This window comes from Anser brachyrhynchus, assembly GCF_964034855.1.
Source record: "Anser brachyrhynchus genome assembly, chromosome: 1".
NCBI classification, from domain to species: domain Eukaryota; kingdom Metazoa; phylum Chordata; class Aves; order Anseriformes; family Anatidae; genus Anser; species Anser brachyrhynchus.
In genome coordinates, this window is record NC_137694.1 from 95,556,937 (window position 1) to 95,579,016 (window position 22,080).

The following is a 22,080-nucleotide window of genomic DNA, read 5'->3' on the forward strand; positions in this document are numbered from 1 at the left end:
TTATGTTCAAATTGTACTGGTTTATTTACAACTGTAGTTTATAAACAGTAACACAAACATCTTTACATGAAAAAAATCTCATTGCTGAAATAGGCACAGAGTCAGAGACTCTTCAGGATAGTTTCAGAAGGGAGTAGGAAGAAAATGTAATACAACAGCTGCGGGGCAAAACTATAAATATGTGAGTGTTGGCCCAGGTGCAATTTCATGCAAATATCTTCAACAGTTCAAGTTCTATTGGTGTTTACTCAGATACTAAGAAAAAAAAAAAGAAAGGAATAAGTTCCAGAATTAAGGTGCCCTAGCTTGATTCCTAGTAAAATAACTTAGAGTAACTGGCTTTTATAAAGGTCAGTTTATTTTTTCTCCTGATGATGTACCAATTCACAGGCTCTGACTCAAATACTCAGAAGACTTTACACAACAACTCTAACCCCTAGTGTCTTTATTTCACAATTTTTGGTAATTTTCATATCCGTCTACAAAGATGCTGTGCCTTTGCCATAAGAACCTTCCTGTACTGGACTTTTTAGCAAGAGAAACCCTTCTTACTAACTGTTTTGTATCAAGCAGAAGGCTGCAGATACACTATGACACAGTTGCAATCTCTCAAACTTTTACTAGCTTAGAAGTTATTAAAAGATTATAAACAGATGTTGAGCCAATGAAGGCAACAGGTAATGAATACATTTATCCCAAGTATACAGCACTGGAATCTCTTCACTTTATTCGTGTATGTTAATTTTCTTGCCACACCTTCAGTCTTCAAACACACGTATCAGCACAAGCTCATTTCTGCACGAACTGAAGGTATTTAAAAATCTAATTTACATGTTAGACATTTTGCTTCAGAGGAGCCATATAACTTGTTTTCAACTGTCATACTCTGCCATGAAGCACTTACTCCAATTTCAACATGTACACTCACCCTCACAAGAGAAACAATCTCAACCTATGAAATGCAAAATTTAGCATAATTTAAAAGAATCACAACCCTGTAGTAAAAGCTTATTGTGTACAGTTCATTTTGGTATTTAAAGATACCCTTATAATCAATTCCAATTATTTAACCTAGTAGTGGATAGGACTTTCAGAAAAGTTAACTTTCCAAATTATTGGCATTTTGTCCCATTCACTTAACTGTTTTTAACTGGAAGAAAATTCCTAAGCTTTTATCTGCTCTGCTTACAAAGCTAAGTTTTTCATAGTCCTTGATACTACCCAGTAGGCAAAACTCAAATTTATAGACTGTAGGCCATGAAGACGTTTGACTTTCAAGTATCAGTCACTTAAAGCTGTTTCTGTTTTCAACTGCTTCTCCGTATCAGGCAGTTCATTCCTTTGACATGCTTATATGAACCCAGCTGCATCCTCTCTTACAAAGATGCAGATCACTTGGATTAAGGGTGCACAAAAAAGAAACAAACTGACCTTTATAATACATGTTTCTAAAAAAAAAAAAAATTAAAAAAGAAAAAAATTAAAAATCTTGTTAAGAAATTGGTAATAATTTACCCTATCTTAAGCCTGCTACTCAGGCACTCCCACCAGCAAACAGAAAAAAACTCTTAAGTTAGTATTCAGTTGGAAAACAGCCAGCCCATGTCCACATACAGTATCTTTGTTGCTTCTTCTTTATAAACTGTTCTCTACAAAGTCTTTAGTTATTAACTCTCCAAGGCATCCAATACTTTCATGATCTGTTGTTTTATGGCTTTGGTAGCATCACCTGCATTCGGAATCAAATACCTTAAGTAGAAAAAAAAAAAAAAAACAGAAAAAGAAAAAAGGCATCATAAACTTGCTACAAAATTTTTACGCATCAACTCAAATTCTTGCTTTGATTTTTTCCTCTGGCACACTCTAGGGGAAAAGAGGAGGGAAACTATTAAAATGACATAACATTTACTTCCTATTCATGCTCTGACACATTTTCTGTTTGTGAACTTAGAACTGTTGAGGAGTATTTCACTGGCCCTCCTGGAAAGGAAAATTCCTCATTAATTGCCAATGGAACGGAACAGGCAGTTCAAGATCTCTACAGATAGCGCTGTCCGATTTACATATGGCAGTCTTTGGTTTTCATTTTCGTTTTTAATTCCTGTGGATACACCTAGATCATTTAGTTACCATCCTCTGTTTTGTATTTGCTCCACTCAATAAAGTGGTGATGAAGTAATTCAACAAGAAGCAAAGTTCTCCGCAATACATTTAATTTACCTGTGTCTGACATAATACCAAACTCATTTTGTCCTAAATAGCCAACAGGACAACTGGGAAACTCATCTCTCACTTAATTCTGAAAACAGAGCACTCACAGTTCTCACCAAGGAAAAGGATGGGAAAAATGACCTACTGAATGTCAGTGGCTTTGTTAAAACAGTGACAAGAAACAAGAGGCTACATGGACGAAAAAATAAAAAATAATAAAAAATTAAAAAATATTAAAAAATATAAAAATAACATAAAAATATAAAAAAATATATAAAATATAAAAATAAAATATAAAAAATAAAATAAACATCCCTCTGGCTTCAGACCCAGTATTAGGCATTCCAATGCTAACCATGGCAATAGCTAACTTTCAAAACCTGGGATTCATAGTTTGAGGTCAGGCTCCATAACTCCTTATACGACATATAGGGAGAGTTAAATGTCTCAAAAAGTATACCACAAAAGACTCACCTCTCTCTTTAAATCCCACCCTTCACACATCCCTATTTCAGGCTGCAGATACATGAAAATGAAGTGGTCAACTAAGACATTACAAAAAGAAAACATTTGCACTCATCTCATCCCCAACAACTGTCATTGGAGACCCTAGAGTCCAGTCCCTCTCTGTTGGGTCTCATAACTCTCTTTTCTCCACTGGCAGATCTTCTTTATAGCTCACATCTAAATACCTGCTCCTAAGTAAAAACTATTACTTTTGAACTCAATTCTGGGAATTACAGCATACATCTGTTTTCCAGGTGACATCATTCTGTATACCATCGCTACCAACATCAGAGCTACTGAAATGGCTTACCTTTCAACTGCCAAAATTTCTATGCCTGAAGTATTGCTATTTCCGTATTTAAAGGTAATCAGTTCTGGGTGTTTCTTCTTGGATGTGATTTTGACTACAGAGTTGAGTGCCTGTCGAGACTGTATGTAAGCCAGACCCTTCCGCGATGGAATCTCCCTCAAACAATACATATGGGTTGCTGTGACTAGGAGATGACTTGAAGGGAAATGAAAAACAGAAATTACATTTTCTATTTCACTGATTATCAGCTATTTACAAAGCTAAATTCTACAAACAAGTTACATGGAGAGAACTAGATAAAACAGTTTAACACTGATGTAGATTAGGACCGTCTACAAAATACTTCAGATTTTCCTGAAGTACTGAATCACAGATATTTTGAAAACAAGTATAGCAGCCTCAAAAGCATACAAAAGCATAGCATCATCACCTCAACACAAAAGACACAAGTGCTATCAACATCAATGATCAAAACCACCAGTAACATGCCAGGTCATGCAGTGCAGGGAAAATGCCTCCAGCTTCTCTCCTCCATCCTTCAGTCATACCCCAAACCCTATCCCTTCATCCACAGAACTGCAACTCTGTATATTTAAGCCACCAGGACATGCTGGCACTCAATGACTGATTGTCAGTCACTGCACAAGCACTAATGTGGAGTTGCTCACTTGCCCGCTCAGTTCAAGACCCACTTTTGTCGTCTTCTCAAAAGCAATACATGTGTGATGAACACACTACTGCAGTTTAAATTCAGTTTGGGAAATTATACCATGACAGATCAGCGATCATACACCATATCGTTTTATTTCTCCATTAGATTTATTTTAATAAAAGACAATAACAGACCATGATGAAAGAGAAAGTTAATCCTAATTTTCTGTTATACAGATTCAATAGGATTTGTACTCTTTGGGGTAGCTAAAATGCAGTAAGCAACATGTTCTGCTCTTGCAGGATTAACAAGGTCACTGAATTTCAGGGGCAAGATGAGCAAGTACTACAAGTCAGAAAACTAGATAAGAAAAACATGAAAAAATGGGTACTTGGGTCTATCTGGTCTTGAAAAATAAGCCTACATTTAACGAGAATGTTTTTCTTCCTATCTTTTTTACAAAGTAAAATTTTATACTATATTTTGTACATAAGTAATACTCTATAACACTGAAAATATAAGAATGCAAATATAGTGGTAACATTTTCCTCTAGGTTGTTTCACTAATATACCAGAAATGAAGGTGTATCATGAATAACTTAACCATACAAGAATATTTTTTAAAAGTGTACTGAGACAGACATTTACATTAAGTTTAGGAGTAATTCCAGTACCTGGGAAACATATGTCCATTTTCTTTTACTTCATTACAGGGGAAGTTATACTTCACGTCAGGTTTATTTATCCATGTTTGGATGTTGACGACTTCTTTTCGATCGTCATCTGACATTGAAGAGCTATCAATTTCATCTATTTGAAGAGGTGGTAGTTAAAAAAAAAAATTTCACACAATGTCAGGCAATTTTCAAGTCATTTAAAATCACAGTAGCCACACTGGTTCAAATCAGGGTCCACCTAGCCTCCAAGTGTCCATAAACAATAGCTCTGAGGGAAACAAGAAAGACGCATGCATATTTGACACTTCTCTATTAATTCTCTCTCAGCAGACAAGTATTCTCAGCTCATAGGATTTATTAAGCTGGTTTGTTTGTCCCTTCAGTGAAGTTTGACAGGTCTCTTCTACATGTACTTTTCCAGACTTCCACTGAAGTCCTGTACACTTTTTGCAGCTACAGTACCAGTATTTTTTGGCAAAGAGCACCAAAAATGTGCCAATATTCCAGGCACTATTTTGCAGCCATGTTTCCTCCCCTAAACTGACTATCCCACAGGAGAAAAGCTCTAGCATATTCAATTATGCCTGTTGCAAAAGACATTTCACAGCCATCACTCACACTAGCAAGTTAATTCTGCAATTCTTCAGACTGTCCTCATTTTTACTGCCTTGAATAACCTTGGATAAGAGCAAAATACGTCTTAGGGTTCACCTTCTTTTCTAAAGACATTTGAGAATATACTCAAAAGCAAAATTTGTAGCACAGACCTCTGTGAAACACCTGGAATTTCCACAAGCGTTATCACTTAGTTGTAAAAGACTGTTTTTACATCTAAATATGATGATTGTTTACATACTAACTTTGGTGCTACATTAGAAGAATTTAAGCAATCTATCAATCTCAAGAAATGAAGTATATTAAAACCATAGAAGTTACCCCCAGAAATAACTTCCAAGGATAACTCTTTAAAGTGTCTCTTTCAAAGTCAATTTTCTATACTTTGTTAAATGATTTATTTCAAAGCATTTCAGAATTGGAAATCCACACTTTTGAAAAGTTTTTCACTGCAAAATACATTATGAAATTGGGAAGAAAGGAACAAAATCCATCCTCATTCCACAGAATGGCTGAGGTTGGAAGAAATCTCTGGAGGTCATCTGCTACAACCTCTCTACTCAGGCAGGGCCACCTAGAGCAGACTGCAATTACTCTAGCTGGTTGCAATTATTTAACTATTAAAATCCAAACAAACCAACCAAACAAACAAAAAACACAAAAACCAACCCCAAAACCAAAGCAACCCACAAACCAAAGCCATACTAAAACTTTACAAAAACAATTACAAAGAGTCAGCATTCTTCTTTCTGCATTCTTCTGTACTAAAAATAACATATTTCACTTTGTATGTGCTGAATTTGTTTATTCAAATTTCTTACTTGAGTCTTAACAGTCTTTTTAAAAGCAAATTTGAATAGAAATCAGCTAAAAACACTACAGAAAGTATGTCCTGGATGATTCATCTCAAAGGACCTGGTTTTCTGAAACCACATAGACTTTGAGCATCCATAATGTCTTGCAACAAAGAACAGTGCAAACTTAGTAGTTATATGGAATTTGGAGAAGTATCTTCTTAGTGCTAACCCTCCTACCCGCTAGTTTCATTTTGCTCCTTCCCAATTCTTACATAAGTCAAACAACGATTACTTTTTTTCTGATCAATCTTATTTAAATGGCTCCAGATTTTAAAAATCTAAGTAATCTTCCTAAATTATTTCATTTTCAGGTCAACAATTCCTAATCTAGCTATTTGTTTCTAATATGGAAACTGAGTATGCCTCTTGGTCACAGGATGGCTACTTGTGAGATGATGATGGTTGGGAGTGAGTTAACACTATCAGAATCAAAACAGGACAGCAGTAGGTCCTTGCTATTCTAGCATTTGCACTTGTCTCTCAAAAATCATTGTGAGAAGAGTGGTGTTCCAGTTTTGCCTACAATTTTTCAAGTAGATAAAATTAAATAAAAATTGCACAATTATTCTACGGCATTTTGCATGTATATCAAGAGATGAATCAATTCTTAACAGATTCAATGCTAAAAAGTATATCTTTTTATCACTGGAGAGGTGGAACACTGGAGAGGTGTGCATACATCAGTCCTCTAAAGACTAATTTTTTTTTTTCTTTACAAGAAATTCAGATGGTTATATTAACTGCCAGTACTAGAGATTCAACCTGAAATCTATCAGTCAAATTACATCCTTTGCATTCTGCTTACTGTCATAAGCAATAAGAGTACAATTGTAGGTTTGCCTCTACAAGACCCGTGTAGAAAAACACCTCTTTTACTACAAAAATACTGAGTGAGCATGAAGAATCAACTATATCCACCTGATGCCATTTCTTCCTGTTGGCTGTTTGCTTCCTAACACAAAAACTTTTTTTTTCCTTTAGTTTGCTAATGTGTATTTGAAGAGACTATTTCTTCCTTGGTTAGTTATAGACATCACAATTACAAACATGATCAATAGTTAGAAAAATGTCACGCATTAAGACAATGATGCAAAACACACACGTATAATTTAGCCACACATCATAAATTTGTCTATATAAGTCAATCCAGGTAAGAGGAAAATCTACTGTACCAGTATCGTATTCTTCTTCATCTCCAATGCTGAATACTGGTTTCACACCACGGTAAGGTTTTCCTACTCTGTCACTGCTGCTGACGTGTCTGTTGGCAATGAAAAGGGTAGGAGAGGACATGGGATGGGAGGGAAGAAGACAAGTAACTTTCAAACAGATGGTATGAAGCTTATCATAACGCATCAACAAAACGTAAACAACACCTTGCAACTGAAAAAGATGAGAGAATTTCATAGAGTTGCCTTCAAGGAAGCTAGGACTGACACATCACGCAGTTTTGTTAGTAAAAGCATGTATTCCACAGTTATTTGGCGAGGCTGAGTACTATAATGAAGTAAAAAGAAACACTTGTTTTAAGAACTTCTGATCACCTTCCCAAATTACAAAATATATTAGAGACTGTAAAACTTAACACATGATATGACATTTCTAACACGAAATTCTGAACTCTGCCTGAAGTATTTTTGAACATCGAAGGTAGACTTACAAAAGAAAATGCCAAATTGGGATAGAGGAAAAGTTTAAGACTATTAATTAACATGTCTAGAAGTTCATTTTTCTGGTAAATAGGTCACACCTCAGAAAGATAAAATACCCTAAGCATTTCAAAGTGGGGGTATTATAAACCATCCATTGTAGGGTGAATTCTGACTTCCTGTCCATTACTTACTCCAGTGTAAAACCAATCCTGTAATTTTTGGTCAAGAAATTCCTGCTGCTAATCTCAGCATCACTGGGATTTCTGCATAGATACTGACCTCAAAGTCATTTAAATCTGCTTCTACAGATAATGTAAAATGACACAAGCAAACAGAAATGAATCTTAAATGTTTGACAATAACAGTTGCTAACTCCTAAGATATTTTAAAGCTTTAGCTCAGAGTGCTGTGAAGATAGTCACAGCTGTCATGTTAAAGGTTCTGGTCCTCCAATACAGAGAAATGCCTGAAAAAAAACACAAGAATACCTAAGGGTTCAGAAAGCCTCAAAATGCACATCTTCTGGTCTTCTGGGGGGGGGGGGGGGTGGGGGGTGTGTGTGCGCAGAGAGTGGGGAGAACAACGACACCAAACAACAACCCCAAAACCAATTCATGACTTTAGCCTAACTGGCAACATGAAATACTTCAAACCAAACACAAAAACCAACACTCCAAAACACACCTGTCCCTTTCCCCAATTTCAATTTTGATAGCCTTCCTCTACTGGAACGTGCATTTATACTTCCTATAAACCACAACCCTGGTTCATGTATTAAGTATGCTCTTGCACTTGTTTACGTGCCACTGTAGAACTAAGTCAGAGATGCGACCTTCTTAGTAATAATATTAGTGAATGCTAGCTCACATGTAGATCTGAAAGTATATTTGAAAGTTAAAAAAAGCAACCTAAACTTTCTATGGCTAAAATTTACTAATGTAGACAAAACAAGGAAAGGTTTAATAGGAAAAGAATGCATTCTACAAAAAATAAACATACAAAAACATGCGAATTAGTATTTAAGACAATAAGCATCAATGACACTGACAATTCAAGAGGGCAGTGTTTCTTTAGGTAGATTTTTGTAAATATGGACTTGTTTTAGGAATACATAACCAATTTAGTAAGAAACACATTTAAATAATGTTGAACTGAATTACACAGGAAGTATTTAATAGAAGATCTTATTGGCGTTTATAGAACAAAGTTAGTCAAGACAAGAGAAATAAGAAAGCCGCTTTATAAAAATCTGGCAACATCTTAAACTAGAAATTAACTTCCCTGAAACCTGTTCGCATGGAAGGCCATCATTACATTGCTACAAATTTAATGCAATTCCCTTTAGTGGCAAATCTGCAAAATGAAATACATTGGAGATAAAAGCTAAGTGGATTCTCCTGAATGAATCAGAAAAGGTTTTTCAGAGTTGCAATTTTAAGATAATAGTCTAATGATCAATAGTGTGAGTAAAGTAGGTTATTATTGCATCTGCCTCCTAAAACAAGATAAGCTATATGAGTGAAAGCTGAAAGTAAAATAACTCACATATAATCTCAATATTCTTCTTGGTTACAAACACAGATTTAAGTGTCTTTTAATTACTGAACAGTCACAAAAAGTGTTTCAGGTTGGAATTTTAGTACTTTCTTAGAACACTGTAAAAACTGATCAAGAAAATGGGTAGAAAAATCCCCACAATCGTTAGGATTTCTAAATTATAACATGCTGTTGGGGTGGTTCCAATAGATGCTGGTTAACATTACTATTGGTTTGCCTCAGACAACTCTATTCTGTAATGCTTATGGGTAAATATTATTTCCAAGTATGTACAAACTATTTGAAAGCAGTAGATCAAAATCCTTGAAAACCTCAAAGAGCAGTTTAATTCTCCATTAATTCTTATAGCACCGATCTTTATGCTTTTTGGTCTATGAGGGTAAAAAGCTGTAACACAATGTTCTTAAAGGATAAGCAAAATCCTAAGTAATGCATGAGCTGTAGAAGCATGCACAGCTGTGAAAGTCCTTCATTAATCAAAAATAATTTTATATACCCTCAAAATGGTATTTTTTGTTTTTGAAGTAATTATGAGATAATATATCTGACACAAATGTAAGGGGACTCCACAGTTCCGTGAAATGCTGTTGTTACGTGAACAAGATGAGGGAAAGTTGCAAGGCATATTTACTTATCTATCGCCTCAGCATCTGTCTTTTTCCAGTAACAAGTACCTCTGTTTCTATCAGCATATTCTATCACAGTATGCTAAGAAGCATAGAAATTCCAGATTTACAGATAGGATTCCAGCATAAGACTACCCCCCGAAGCTGTGATGATACTTGATGCACAATTTGTAACAAGCCCTTTTTGTAGCTGCAGTCTCTCTTCTTAAAACCTTAAGCCACAATTTGTTCAGTAATTGCTCCTGTTGTCTTTCACTAATATAAGTCATTTATAAAATATAAATAAGAATGACAAGTAAAAAAAAAAAAAGTTCCACAGAAAGCAACTGTAAGGAAGAAAACAGAAGTAACAAAGCAGAAACCAACAGAAGAAAGCTCTGCGAAAGCATTCTTTTCTTCCTCTAGTCCCCTAACTAGTATTTGTAAAAAGCAATAGCTTTAGTAGATATCTGAGCAATTTTGTCAGTGTAACCAATGCTTACAAATATTGCAATGCCATGCTAAATACAACAAAGGTGGTTTTAGTCAGACTGCTTAATTCTCAAGCTTACCGCTCCAGGCTTGTTCTGTCTGGCCAGGGAATATTGAAAGGTATTCTATAGGACATTGGGGCAGAGGACAGAACAAAAGAATTAAAAAAAAAAAAAAGTTTAAGGGAAAAACCTAGATAAACAATTGAAATGCTCTATATCGGCAGTGTATCTTTGTCAAGGAGGATGCTTATAAACAAATTTAGGAATGCTTCATGACAGATAGCTGTGAGGTAGAAAAATTTGTAAAAATTTTATTAAAAAAGACATAGTTTTTAATGCTACATATGGCTTACGTATACACCCCACTTGAATTCTTCACATGGCAAAAGGTGCTACCAAATGCTATTTAAATATTTTTTGCCTCCAAGTATGAAATAATTAAAAGTATCATTTTCTAACACACAAGGAAGAATCTGTACCTCTGATCAGGTATAAAACTAATGAAAATATGCTATTAATTTGACCCACATTTTAAGTCCTGCTATTAAGCAAACACTACCTCTTATAAGATTCTGGAATACTAATGTCTTTATAACATACAACTCCAAAGGCTGCATTTTAAAGAACTCTAAAACAGACTATTCAATTAAAACTTTGACGGACTGAAGCTGTTCTTCTTCAGCCTAGTTAAGGCAAGCATTTGGAATGAAGATCTTCAACTTTGAAAGTGTCTTTTAACATACTCAGCTGTTTTCATTCCCATCCCTACTTGCAGGTACAGAAATGAGCAAGCCGATTTGGGGTTTAAACATAAGCTTACCTCAGAACTTGAAAATGAAGATCCTCAAAAAAAAAAAAAAAAAACCTCAACTTGACAACATGGGGCAGTAAAAAAAATAAAGCAACCGACCAACCAAAAGAAAACAGCAATGAAAACCTGTCCAAAATCCTTCTGTCATTCACCCATTCCGTTAGAGTCAGGATGGGAAGGAACTAAAATATAACTGAATTCATTCTTGCCTTTTAGACTAAACACAGAAATGACACATTACAGTAATTTGAACTAATCATGCAGTGACAAACTCTAGGATAAACATTCGAGAGAAAAGGTTGCTTACATTGGCCTCACAATTAGTAAGGCAGCACAGTAGGTTTGCTATATCATGATAAAATTGTGAGGGGGGAGAGGGGTAGGAAGTACGAAAGCTGAAACTGGAAGGTAACTTTTTTTTTTTCCTTTTCTAATTAGCACTATCTTTACATTTACAAAATAGCCACCTCAAAAAGGTAGTCATTCCGTACTGTTAACCGTAGTCAGACATAAATGACCCACCTGTCCACTGGAGTGGATGTATTTTCAATAAAACTAATAACTTTTTCTTTCACATTCACAGATTTAGTCTTCAAAGCAACTGTCATTTTATTCACCAAGGACTTCACTCCTTTTCCATCACTTGAACCATTAGGAGAATCACCCTGCAAAAATAACTTCTCAGGCTTAATCATCAAAAAAAATACGCAATTTAATCATGGGTTCTGATTTTTTAAGAACTCAAACAGACTACAAAATATTACACGTGCACTTTTTGGTACTCAACAGAACATCAATTACAGCATTAAGCATTCTTTTTGAGTTCTATCAAACGATAGCAGTGGCATGGGTCTGGAATAAATATCTAAAAAAGCAAGCTAACAAACCTTATTAATCAGCACTCTAGTATGAAAATCTAACGAGGAAGGAATTATATTCATGCTAAATTGTATCCAAATTAAAAGCCAAGTTCTACAGGCAACGTATCAGCTGTAGAAAAGAGCCAATTTTGAGCTTTCCCATGAAACTGTAAGCCAGCTTTACAGTATCTTATTCCCAAAGTAAGAAAGAGCCAGTAAGAGTCTGTATTAGTCCATCACTTATACTCTGCTAGTGAATGCCTGACTACAGCAAGTTCTTCTCTACAGGCTCTTCCTTTCAAGAGGATAAGAATGTTTACATAACCTCCAAATAGATAGTGAAAAAAAACCACACAACTGAGAACAATCAAGATTGAAGTAATGCACTTTACAGATGAGAAGGAGGAACATGAAGAAAAAAATTCAGTACACCTGGGTTTCTGATACCACTATACCACTTGAGCTTAGAATTTACTTACATCAACAGAGGAGTTTATGCTACTTCTTGAACCGGAGGTACTAGCAATCCAGTGCCCATATCCATTTTCTGGTCCTTCAACATTGATATCTGCTAAGTGCTGCTGGAGGGCTGTTAAAAGGCCATTAAAAATGTTCAGAACTACAATGGAACTCATCTGTTGATGAAAATACCACGTAACAATTTTTGCTCCGTGTGATTCAGTAAAACACAAATTCAGATACTGCTATAATCACCCCTGGTTTTTCTTTCAGTAATAAAAATGCATTAACATAAGCTTTATTAAAAAACAAAACGAACAAACAAAAAGCCCCACCAAACATCCAAACAAAAAATAGTCAACATGCAGCAGCAACCAAAAATAAGCCACTACTTTGATCCTAATGATAGCTGTTTTGACACCGCACTTATTGACTAGTATTGCTTCTATAATCATCTTGCGGTATAAACACCTCCACTGTTCGTAGAGCCTCACTGATTGATTCCAGGAACTATCTGTTTAAGCAACACAAACTGACAATTTAAGAAAACACAATAATTAAGCAGCATCTTCATGTGGATCTGCAATGCAGAGAGACTAAACACCGGGAATGAAAACTCAGAAGGAAGAGGGAATTTCCCCTGCTTCCTCTACTACTTTTTCACTAGTCAGAAATTTCTAGCCAAAGCCTAATAAAAATACAAACAATATTAAGACACCAGGTTTTCTTAAGACAATATTAATACAAAGGTTGTTACTAATAGGCTTACCCATAAATCCTCCTTTGGCAATGCTTACATACTCTTTATTTTTCTGCAACAAAAAAGACATTTTAGTTGAAGCAAAAATCTGTGGATTGAGTCTTGCAAGCACAGTAGAGAAACACAGGTTTGTTTAAAAAAATGAAATTTTGAGTAGTATTAAAACAGTTAAGATTTGAAGGGGAAAATATATTATGATTTAGTATCGCTGATATGTACGGACACTTTATTTCATTAATATCAACAGCAATTCAGTTGTACCTGTAAGAAGTGTGCTAGCACCATGTTCATATACATATCTTCTTCTTCCCTGCCACTTCCCATGAAGCAGAGATGTTCCCCACCAGCTATGGAGCCAGACTCAATGGACTGTTTTTGTGCTTCCAATAGGGATTTTACAGACTGTGCAAACTCTGATGGGTTTTGAAGCATCTGTGGAATGCACGAACAAAATCATCTGTTAACACTAAAGTACTGTAACACAACAATGAAAAGATATAAACTTTGAAAGTGGTTATAATTTGTTGAGCACAAACAATGCAACATCATCACTTCACAAAACAGACACACACATGCACACACACCAGACAGCTTGACTCAGACCTCGTGTTATATAAAGAACATGAAGAATGGTCCTTTTCTTCCAGCCTGCTCTTATGGGGAAGGTAATTAATTGAATTGAGGACATGTTTACCTGCAACTGGATTTGAGGGGGGAAAAATCCCTGTTATTTAGCCTATACATGGATTAAATGATGAAATACAAAGTAACAAGTACACAAGCTATCTATCAGTAATTTAGCTTGAATTTTAACTGGAATTTTCCTAGAACCAAACAATGGTGCTTTATTGCTTAGGGGCTAAATCTCATTGCATCCTCTATCTAAGACTACCTATAAACAAGACTGAAATCTTGTCAGGACTTCTTTTTTCTCATATATTAGTACGTTTTTCTAACTATTAAATAGTTTCTAATGCTTATTTTTACTTTATTGAATCCAATGTTCATTTAAGTCTAGCAGAAGGACCCCCACATATCGCATTTTTTTTTCCAAAATAATTTTTGATCTAGGTTAAAAACCTAAACATTACATAATTTACACTTGTGCAAATAATACTGAATAATACAGCATTTTAACTAAAGAGATAAAGATACTAGGGGCAGGACTGAGCTTCTTAACTGAGAAAGGTTAAAAAAAATATATAGCCTTTTATGACATAAATACAGCGAAATCATTCCAAGCAGCACCCATAAACTGTTTGAAATTAAATAGTAGAGGGTTAATCTAGAATTGAAGACTACACTGGTACGCAGATGAAGGATAGACGACTTGTGAGAAAAATGACTGTAGAAGTATGATTAGATGTTCAATTAGGAATTCATAAATCAAATGGAAACTAGAGCAGAATATTTAATAAAGTAATTAGTCCATAGTACACCTCAGTCCCAAGATCAGTGCAATTCCTCTCTCACAATGTACTGCCAAAATTTTCAAGGACCAACTAAATCGTTTTCAGGATGTATGCTCCTTAAAACCAGGCTACTATACTGCTAATAAAAGATGATTTCTCCAAGCAATGTCTAGACTTTAGCTTCTACGGGTTTCCAGTTCTAATTGGAGATCGGGAAGTCTGAAATCTCACATTCTAATGTCACAAAGGATAAAGGTTCTCAGTAAAACGATTGTTCCACCAATCGCCTTCAGAAAAGTTAACTTTTGAAGTCTCATCATCACAGTTGTATGGACAAGTCATTTTTTCAAGACCGACATTCCTCTTTCCTTCTACTTAACTTGTTTTTCAAAAATCAGTAGAACAATAAAAAGCATACAAACCAAATCTGAGTCTAAATGAAATGCTGTTGATAAGTGCCCAGCATTGTATTGTTCTGCAGGACGACAATCCACTACGAAGAACCTTACTCCTTCCTGAAAGAGACAGATTTTGCCCAAATTTTAAAATCATATAGTTAGTGATATGAAAGTACATAATTAAACTACATTTAGGTAGTAATACCAATTCTACAGGAACCCCTCAGAGGGTCTAACAGCTATCAGAAAATCATATTTTGAGTACTCCATACTACTGTTAGCAGGCCACCAACAGTGTTTTAATAATCATTTCCCATTAATACATTAGCTTACAAATCGGAAAGGATCACCAAGTGCAGTACGTACTCTAATTATTTCACCTCGACTGATAAGAAATATAGTGGGTGTGAGAGCACGCATCAACAATACAAGAAGGGACAGCTCTGAAGTCCCAATCTAACAGTCCAGTACTACTCAGCACAACACAGAAGGTTAGATTTATGTCCCACTAACTTAAACAGGATATAAACTCATGCTTAACTATACTTAGACAAGGAAAAGAAATGCATGCATGAGGGAATTACTACAGAAAGCCAGTAGTCAACAAGAAATACTGTAATCTAGCTACAGTATTATCCACGTATTGGTCTTAAAAACTGTAAAAGAAGTCCCTGCATCTAAACGTATCTGCAATGAACTACCATGGAAACAGCTTGAATCCATTTTGTTTGTTTTTCTAAACCATTCGCTGACAAAAGGTCAATACTTCATAATGACATTTTTTTTCCAAAGGTACAGAGTAGTGGGTTTAAAATTTTCCCCTATAATAGCTACATGTGGAAAGGAATTCAAATCAGTGAGATATTTCTTCAAGCTCCCACCCCTAAGATCTAAATCAGCTGTATTAAGTTCTCTTTTGCTGTAGCTCTAGTTGCTACAGTACAGATGCATTGCAGTCAACAGATCATTTACAAGAGACAACTTCAATACAAGAATACCCTTTCCTAAAATATTCATCTGTGTTGTTGGCACTTAGATATATTTCTGATACACGAAGAATTCAGGGATTCTTTTCTTTTTCTAGAATATTGGAGAAAAGTAATTCAGTATACTGACTCCTTGCTGCTGATTTGCTTGAAGAATCTCAGACACAGAAACTGCTAGACAGAGAGCCTGGCTCAAGTCCGTGTCATCATCTTTGAGGCCCAGTAAGCTGCTGCCAAAAAGACTGTGATTGTCCTAATAAGGCAAGAAAAAAAAAAAAAAAAAAAGTTAAATAAAGCCATTGTCTTTAAACGTGAAGGCATGAAATAAAAATATGTTATCAATGTCAAAAACATTAAGCCTGACACACGTGTGTTTTGTCCACAGTCATAAAATCTATTTCGTGAATTCACCAAACATTTCTTAAGTAAGGACTGCAAGAACAGAGCCTGTGATGATGACAGCTTTACTTCATGTAAGTGACTTTCTTTCTATTTGCTGTTACAAGTACTGCGCTGTGCAGCCTACTATGGAACAATTGTGTCAGTGTGGCATTTTTACTTTATCAGTTCTTACAACAACCTGGTTTGAAAAACAAGGTCATCAGTCATGAAAAATCAACACTGCAGGGAAGCTTCTTGCTAACAAGTTTCATGTAAGCTTATAATTCAAAGATCCTAACCGTAAATGTCACCAGAATAATAATATGAAAAAGATGTTTAAAACATCACAATTAAATATTCAATGAAGTTACTGTCAGCAGGGGCTTACAGTCACTAAAAAGAGGAGAATTTCAAAATTACTTTCTTATTACCTTCCTGAAAGAAGCTGGAGTTTTACTACAGTAATATTGCGCCAAAGAGAAGAGATCCTCTATATCCTCCAGCTCCAGATTGGCTGGTGAAGTTTCTAGGAATTCTGATATAAACAAATGACATAAGTGCACCATTATTTCAGGCACAGCAAAGAAGTAGTGTATCACATCATAACTTATCTTTAACTTTTTTTTTTTTTAAGTAAAGCATAACATAATTTGTTTTGTTGATTAAACTTGAACGTCGATTCATTCTCCAGATAGAAGCAGAACAAAAACGAAATACTCCTTATCTGTAGGAAACCTGTGCTATTTGCCAGAAATTCAAGCCTTTGATGCAGAGTTCATTTTTACCACATTCCCACCTCTGCACAGTTTTGGCTTTCCGTTGTAATATTAAATCAACTGCCTTTTGTAAAATGGGCTGACCAAAAGAACCCTCTAAAACAGAGTACTCATCAGTTGCACTGTTGTACGTTCAGGATAGCACAAAGGTGTAGTTCTGGAGTATACAGCAATAAAGCAACCGCTAAGCAACATCATTTTTGGCTATCAGTAGTTAGTTTATTAATTTTATCATGGTATACCATATAAAAAGAAAAAACAAAACAAAACCAAAACAAATTCAAGGCAGTGAAACAGCTCACATGAAAATTAGTCTAATTTCTATTAAAACAAAATAGGAGGCTTATAAGAAAGATGGAGAGACTTTATACAGGTACCTGTAATGATAGGACAAGGGGGTAATGGTTCTTAACTGAAAGAGGGTAGATTTACATTAGATATAAGGAATAAATTCTTCACTAGGAGAGCGGTGAGGCACTGGAACAGGATTCCAAAGTATGCTCCATCCCTGGAAGTGCTCAAGGTCAGGCTGGGTGGGGCTTTGGTCAACCTGGTTTACTAGGAGGTGTCCCTGCCCATGACAGGAGGGTTGTAAATAGGTAATTTTTGAGCTCACTTCCAACCAAAACCATCCCATGATTCTATGGTAAGAGCAATGAATTAAGCCTCAATCAAGTTCATACAAAGATAATAATTTGGAAAATGTAACAAGTGCAGTATATTTAAAGAAAGATTTGAAAGCTACTGCTTTGAGCTTGAAAACATGGTAATTGTTTCAACTGAAGTACAAAAACAGGCATGGAATTGCTAAAAGGAAATATAAGAAAAGAGGACAGGGCAGATGTGACACAGCACAAGAACAATAAAAAAGGAAATAGTGAGGGGACGTAAGGATGAGACAATCACAGTAAATAATTAAATGACAACTCAATTATTCAGTAAAACATAATAAACAATGAGGACTATATTATATGATGAACATTTTACTAGAAGATGTATAAGTACTTACTTATCATTTCTTCTTTGTCTGATTCTTGTGCTAAGATAACGTCTCTGAAAACAGTAAAGTCACAGGGAAAGATTAAGATAGCAAAACCAAAATAAAATACAAGTGGATTAAAACTGTCAGCAAAGGAAGTCTCAATGAATTAACAATATACTTACTTTGCATTGACAAGGATGATTAACATTAAGAAGTAGATAAAGAATGGATCTGCTTGTTGTAGATAACCATCCCATATTGCCTGAGTGACTTCAGCTGAACAGTAATATGAGAAAAGGCTTCCAAGCTAAAAATTTAGAAAATATTGTCAGAAAAAAAGCTATAACCAGGAATGATCTTACCAGAACAGCATTTTTAAGAGATACAAGCTAGCTAAAAGAAAATAAAAACAACAAAAACATGTTAAAACATACATTTGTACCCCATATTGAAGGAATGCTCTTCACTCAAAGGCAGTGTTCAAGGAAACAGTGCAGTAATGCTTCAGGCTTTTCTGTGAATAAATCCTCCTAGTGTAAAGGCAAACTGAGCTGTATGCCCAGCAAATTCAACCAGAAATACAACAATCAGGCTGGAATGCCTGTTAGCTCACAGCCACTCCTCAATACTAATTGTATTATGCCAAATAATTTACAAGACAATAACAGAATACATTTACTCAACTAGATTAGCAAACAAGAATGAAAGGCTACAGTAAACAGCATTCTCTCATTTTCACAGTAGAACCAAGCTAATTGAATATTGCTGCACATTAGTTTGACGATGTTACTTACTTTGTATTACATTATGATTAGTTAAGGCTGATTAATTGAACACTTGCAAGCAACAGAAAATTGTCATTACCATTTAACAAACTGTTTACCTGTTCTCATGTTCCCTTTTAAAAATACACCTTCTCTGATAGAGAAGTTCAAAGTGGATAAAAGAAAAACTAGGAATGTCCTTTCAGATATCCTGTATAAAATTTTTAATCGCACCTAATTCAACTGCATACCAGCTGGCTTCACTGGGGAGTTACTGAGCTTTCTGCTGCATTTAAATATGCATCAACAAAGTTACAGGTTTCAAAAGCTCAGTTAGCTGTTTTAAAACACCACCAGGGAATATTTCAACGCTTTTTAGCATACTTTTGTAATAGAAGTTAAGAAGATTTTTCCAGCTCTGCATCAAACACTACTGAAGACAGTATGTCCCCGAACAATGAGACAACAACAAGTCTCTAAATATTGCTTATGCATTTCTACACGCTAGAAGAACTTCTATAAAAACTAAGTTTGTTCACAGATGAAACAACAGTGAACTTTAATGTACTCTCATAATATAAAGTGAGGTTTGAGATTGGTCTCTAATCTTGTATACCAGAGGGCATGACATTCAGCTTGGCAACATAAACTCATTTCCCTACCTCATTTCAGAAGATTTTTTTTCCTAATAAATCACTAAACTTTTAATAAAGAACTTAAAAGAAGTTTGTATTTACTAAGGAAAAATATATAAAAATAGGTAGAGTCCATAGTAAAAAAGACCCAATTCCTCTTTTAAAGACTGATGACTGACCAAAGGCAGATTTTGAGAATATGGAAATTCTTCCTGCATTTAAATATTACAATTGGTAGCAGCCCAAAAAAAAATCTTTTTAAACACAAACAAAAATCAAAACTTGTAATTCAGTAATTTATTTTAGTCATATTTCCTTAACTGATAGCAAATGGAGTTACAAAAAAAAAAATAATTGCAAAGCCAATGGGTAAGAAAGAAGTGTCTAGAAGAGTTCATGAGGTAACAATAAAGTCTTCTTTACTAATTTACAGTCTTTTCCTTTAAGCCTGTTCTGCAAGTGCTGTATCATGATTTTGTATGGTCTATACTAAGTAGCACTGAAACATGAGAATTTGGCTGCTTTATGTTGTAGTCCTGCTACACAAACTTAAAAAAAAAATAAACACAACAAAAAAACCTCCTTGAGATAAGCATCTTTACTAAGCATCTCCTCCTACTCGAGGCAGCTTTGAAATTTAAAGAAGAGAAATTCTTGAAGAGCTGCAAAATATATATGCCTAAATTTTAAAAGGTATGACAGCTGTATGCTACAGTTGACTACCTAGTACAGCAATATATCTCATGCAATGGGCATTCTTAAAACAATAAGCTGATTTCGAAAGACCCGTTAGGCTGATGTTTCTTCACATCTACAACCATGCAACAGCCCACTATAAAAACTAATGTCATACATTATGGCTGCTTACTATTTTGAGTATGTCGGTTGCATTCCTACTTATTCCAAGTAGTTCCTAACATGAATGGCTCAATTAACTTCTAGTATGATAAAAGTGTGATATTTACAAGATCTTCTACCTTATGTTATAGAACTGAAGACAAAAAAGCCTGCACTATATTAATATAAATGATTTATTTCAATTTATGCAGTTCTAATCTCTTGTACTACTCTTCCCTAAAATGGCAATGTGTACTTCAATTTAAGAGGAATTTATTTTTCATTATGTTTCCCTACTTTCACTTTATTACCCAGTTGAGCGCATATGAGTCTGGTGTCATCTTCTTGGTATCAAGAAAGGAGCAGAGTTCAGGCTCATGGTACTGAAGAAGCAGCCTAAATAGATGGAATGGTCTTCCCTTCAGAAAACAATCCCTGAAAGACAGAAGTGAAAATAATCATGAAATCCCCCAATAAAATTTCACTTGTCAGACTTAAAGTAGCAATTTTTTATTGTGATAACGTAATTTCCAACATAGTTCTTTTAAATCACAGGGACTAATCTTGAAACCACCATGCCTCATAACTGTTAGAAAAACGAAATGAAAACAAAACAAACACCTACAAACAACAAAAACCCCACAATGTTGAAAAGGTAGCAGAAAGAATTAAATACTTCTGTATTACATACTTTATCAAGTCCTAGCAGTATTGAAAAGATTTAAATATCAAAATAAGGCTAGCATAGTATCAATGTTGTTAACTCAATAAGAATTAAAAAACAATTCTAAAGAGCCAAAAGAATTTTAAAAGATGGTCATTTCACAGGTGAATAACAATTAAAGGTCAATTCATCAAGCAGGAAATAAAGGAGTATTTAAAATGAATAAACACCTGTTTGTAATACATTAAGAACAAATTTCAAGTGTTTAAAAACTTAAGCTTACGTGAAATTTGACACACCAATTTCCAAACACAGTTATCATCCTAACTCTTAAACAAGGGTAAGGCTACATAGGTGAATGGGAAATATTCACAGCAAACTGTGGAAATTCTTTCTTGAGATTATCACATGAACTCTGATTTCCTGTTAAATTAACAGGACAAAAAGAATGAAAAGAAGAATAATGTACTATTACTAAATTTAGCATAAGATTCTATAGTTGCAAATTACTTTTTGCTTGAATGGTTAATATGGTCAATTATTCAGTCAGTAATTCTTTACTACCTTTTAACATCAGGAAGGGATATATATCTAAAAATAACTTCTGACATTTCTACTGATAGTGAAGCAACACTGCTAAGACATTTTCCTCAACTGTTTTGCTCAGGAATTTTTCTTCCTACTGGTACCTACCATTGTAATCAACTCTTAATAACATACCCAATTGGCGGGGGTGCGGGAAGGGAAGAAAAAACAGTTCGCAGTGCACAACGGTTTTTTAAATTAGAAAATAACTAACAGTATGAACACAGTTTCAGTCATGTGCCAGGGCTGACAAACATTTCCTAACACAACACCAAACGTGCACATTTCATACTATGCCCAGATACCCAGCAGCTGGGCCAGAGCCTCCACTCCAGTAAATGAGGTTAAAATCTTTAATTACAGACTGTCTGTATATTTTCACAAAGTCTTAATTGTGAGGTGTACTCTAGTCCCACTAGCATGTCACAGTGCCACTCTGACATAAATGAACTTTTTACTGAGAATGCCTACATAACAGCATGAAATGCTCCTATTTCTTTTCGTTTAAAAAAAAAATCTAACATTTCTTAAAAATAATCATTAAGGTAAGTCCGCAACTCATTGGCATACATGTAAAATACCAACTACTTCCTCTAAAGGGATTTTCGGAAACGTAGTGTTTATGAAGTACTT

The 22,080-nt window shown here is 34.9% G+C and overlaps 1 protein-coding gene across 4 annotated transcripts in view; it reads right to left on the minus strand.

Moving 5' to 3' along the window:
• Positions 1–22,080, minus strand: part of TBC1D23 (TBC1 domain family member 23) — a 33,242-nt gene continuing 11,162 nt past the window's right edge. For 3 of the 4 annotated variants that reach the window (XM_080565511.1, XM_080565512.1, XM_080565513.1), the window contains exons 5-19: positions 20,510–20,633; positions 18,145–18,269; positions 17,990–18,033; positions 16,636–16,739; positions 15,954–16,076; positions 14,862–14,954; positions 13,289–13,459; positions 13,037–13,079; positions 12,288–12,397; positions 11,471–11,613; positions 10,216–10,260; positions 7,002–7,090; positions 4,355–4,490; positions 3,029–3,223; positions 1–1,749 (exon numbers count right to left, since the gene is read on the minus strand). In XM_080565511.1, the coding sequence (XP_080421637.1) occupies positions 1,668–1,749; positions 3,029–3,223; positions 4,355–4,490; positions 7,002–7,090; positions 10,216–10,260; positions 11,471–11,613; positions 12,288–12,397; positions 13,037–13,079; positions 13,289–13,459; positions 14,862–14,954; positions 15,954–16,076; positions 16,636–16,739; positions 17,990–18,033; positions 18,145–18,269; positions 20,510–20,633 (1,627 nt within the window). In that variant the 3' untranslated portion in view covers positions 1–1,667. The remainder of the gene's footprint in view (positions 1,750–3,028; positions 3,224–4,354; positions 4,491–7,001; positions 7,091–10,215; positions 10,261–11,470; positions 11,614–12,287; positions 12,398–13,036; positions 13,080–13,288; positions 13,460–14,861; positions 14,955–15,953; positions 16,077–16,635; positions 16,740–17,989; positions 18,034–18,144; positions 18,270–20,509; positions 20,634–22,080) is intronic. The other variant, XM_080565514.1, reaches the window with a different exon arrangement.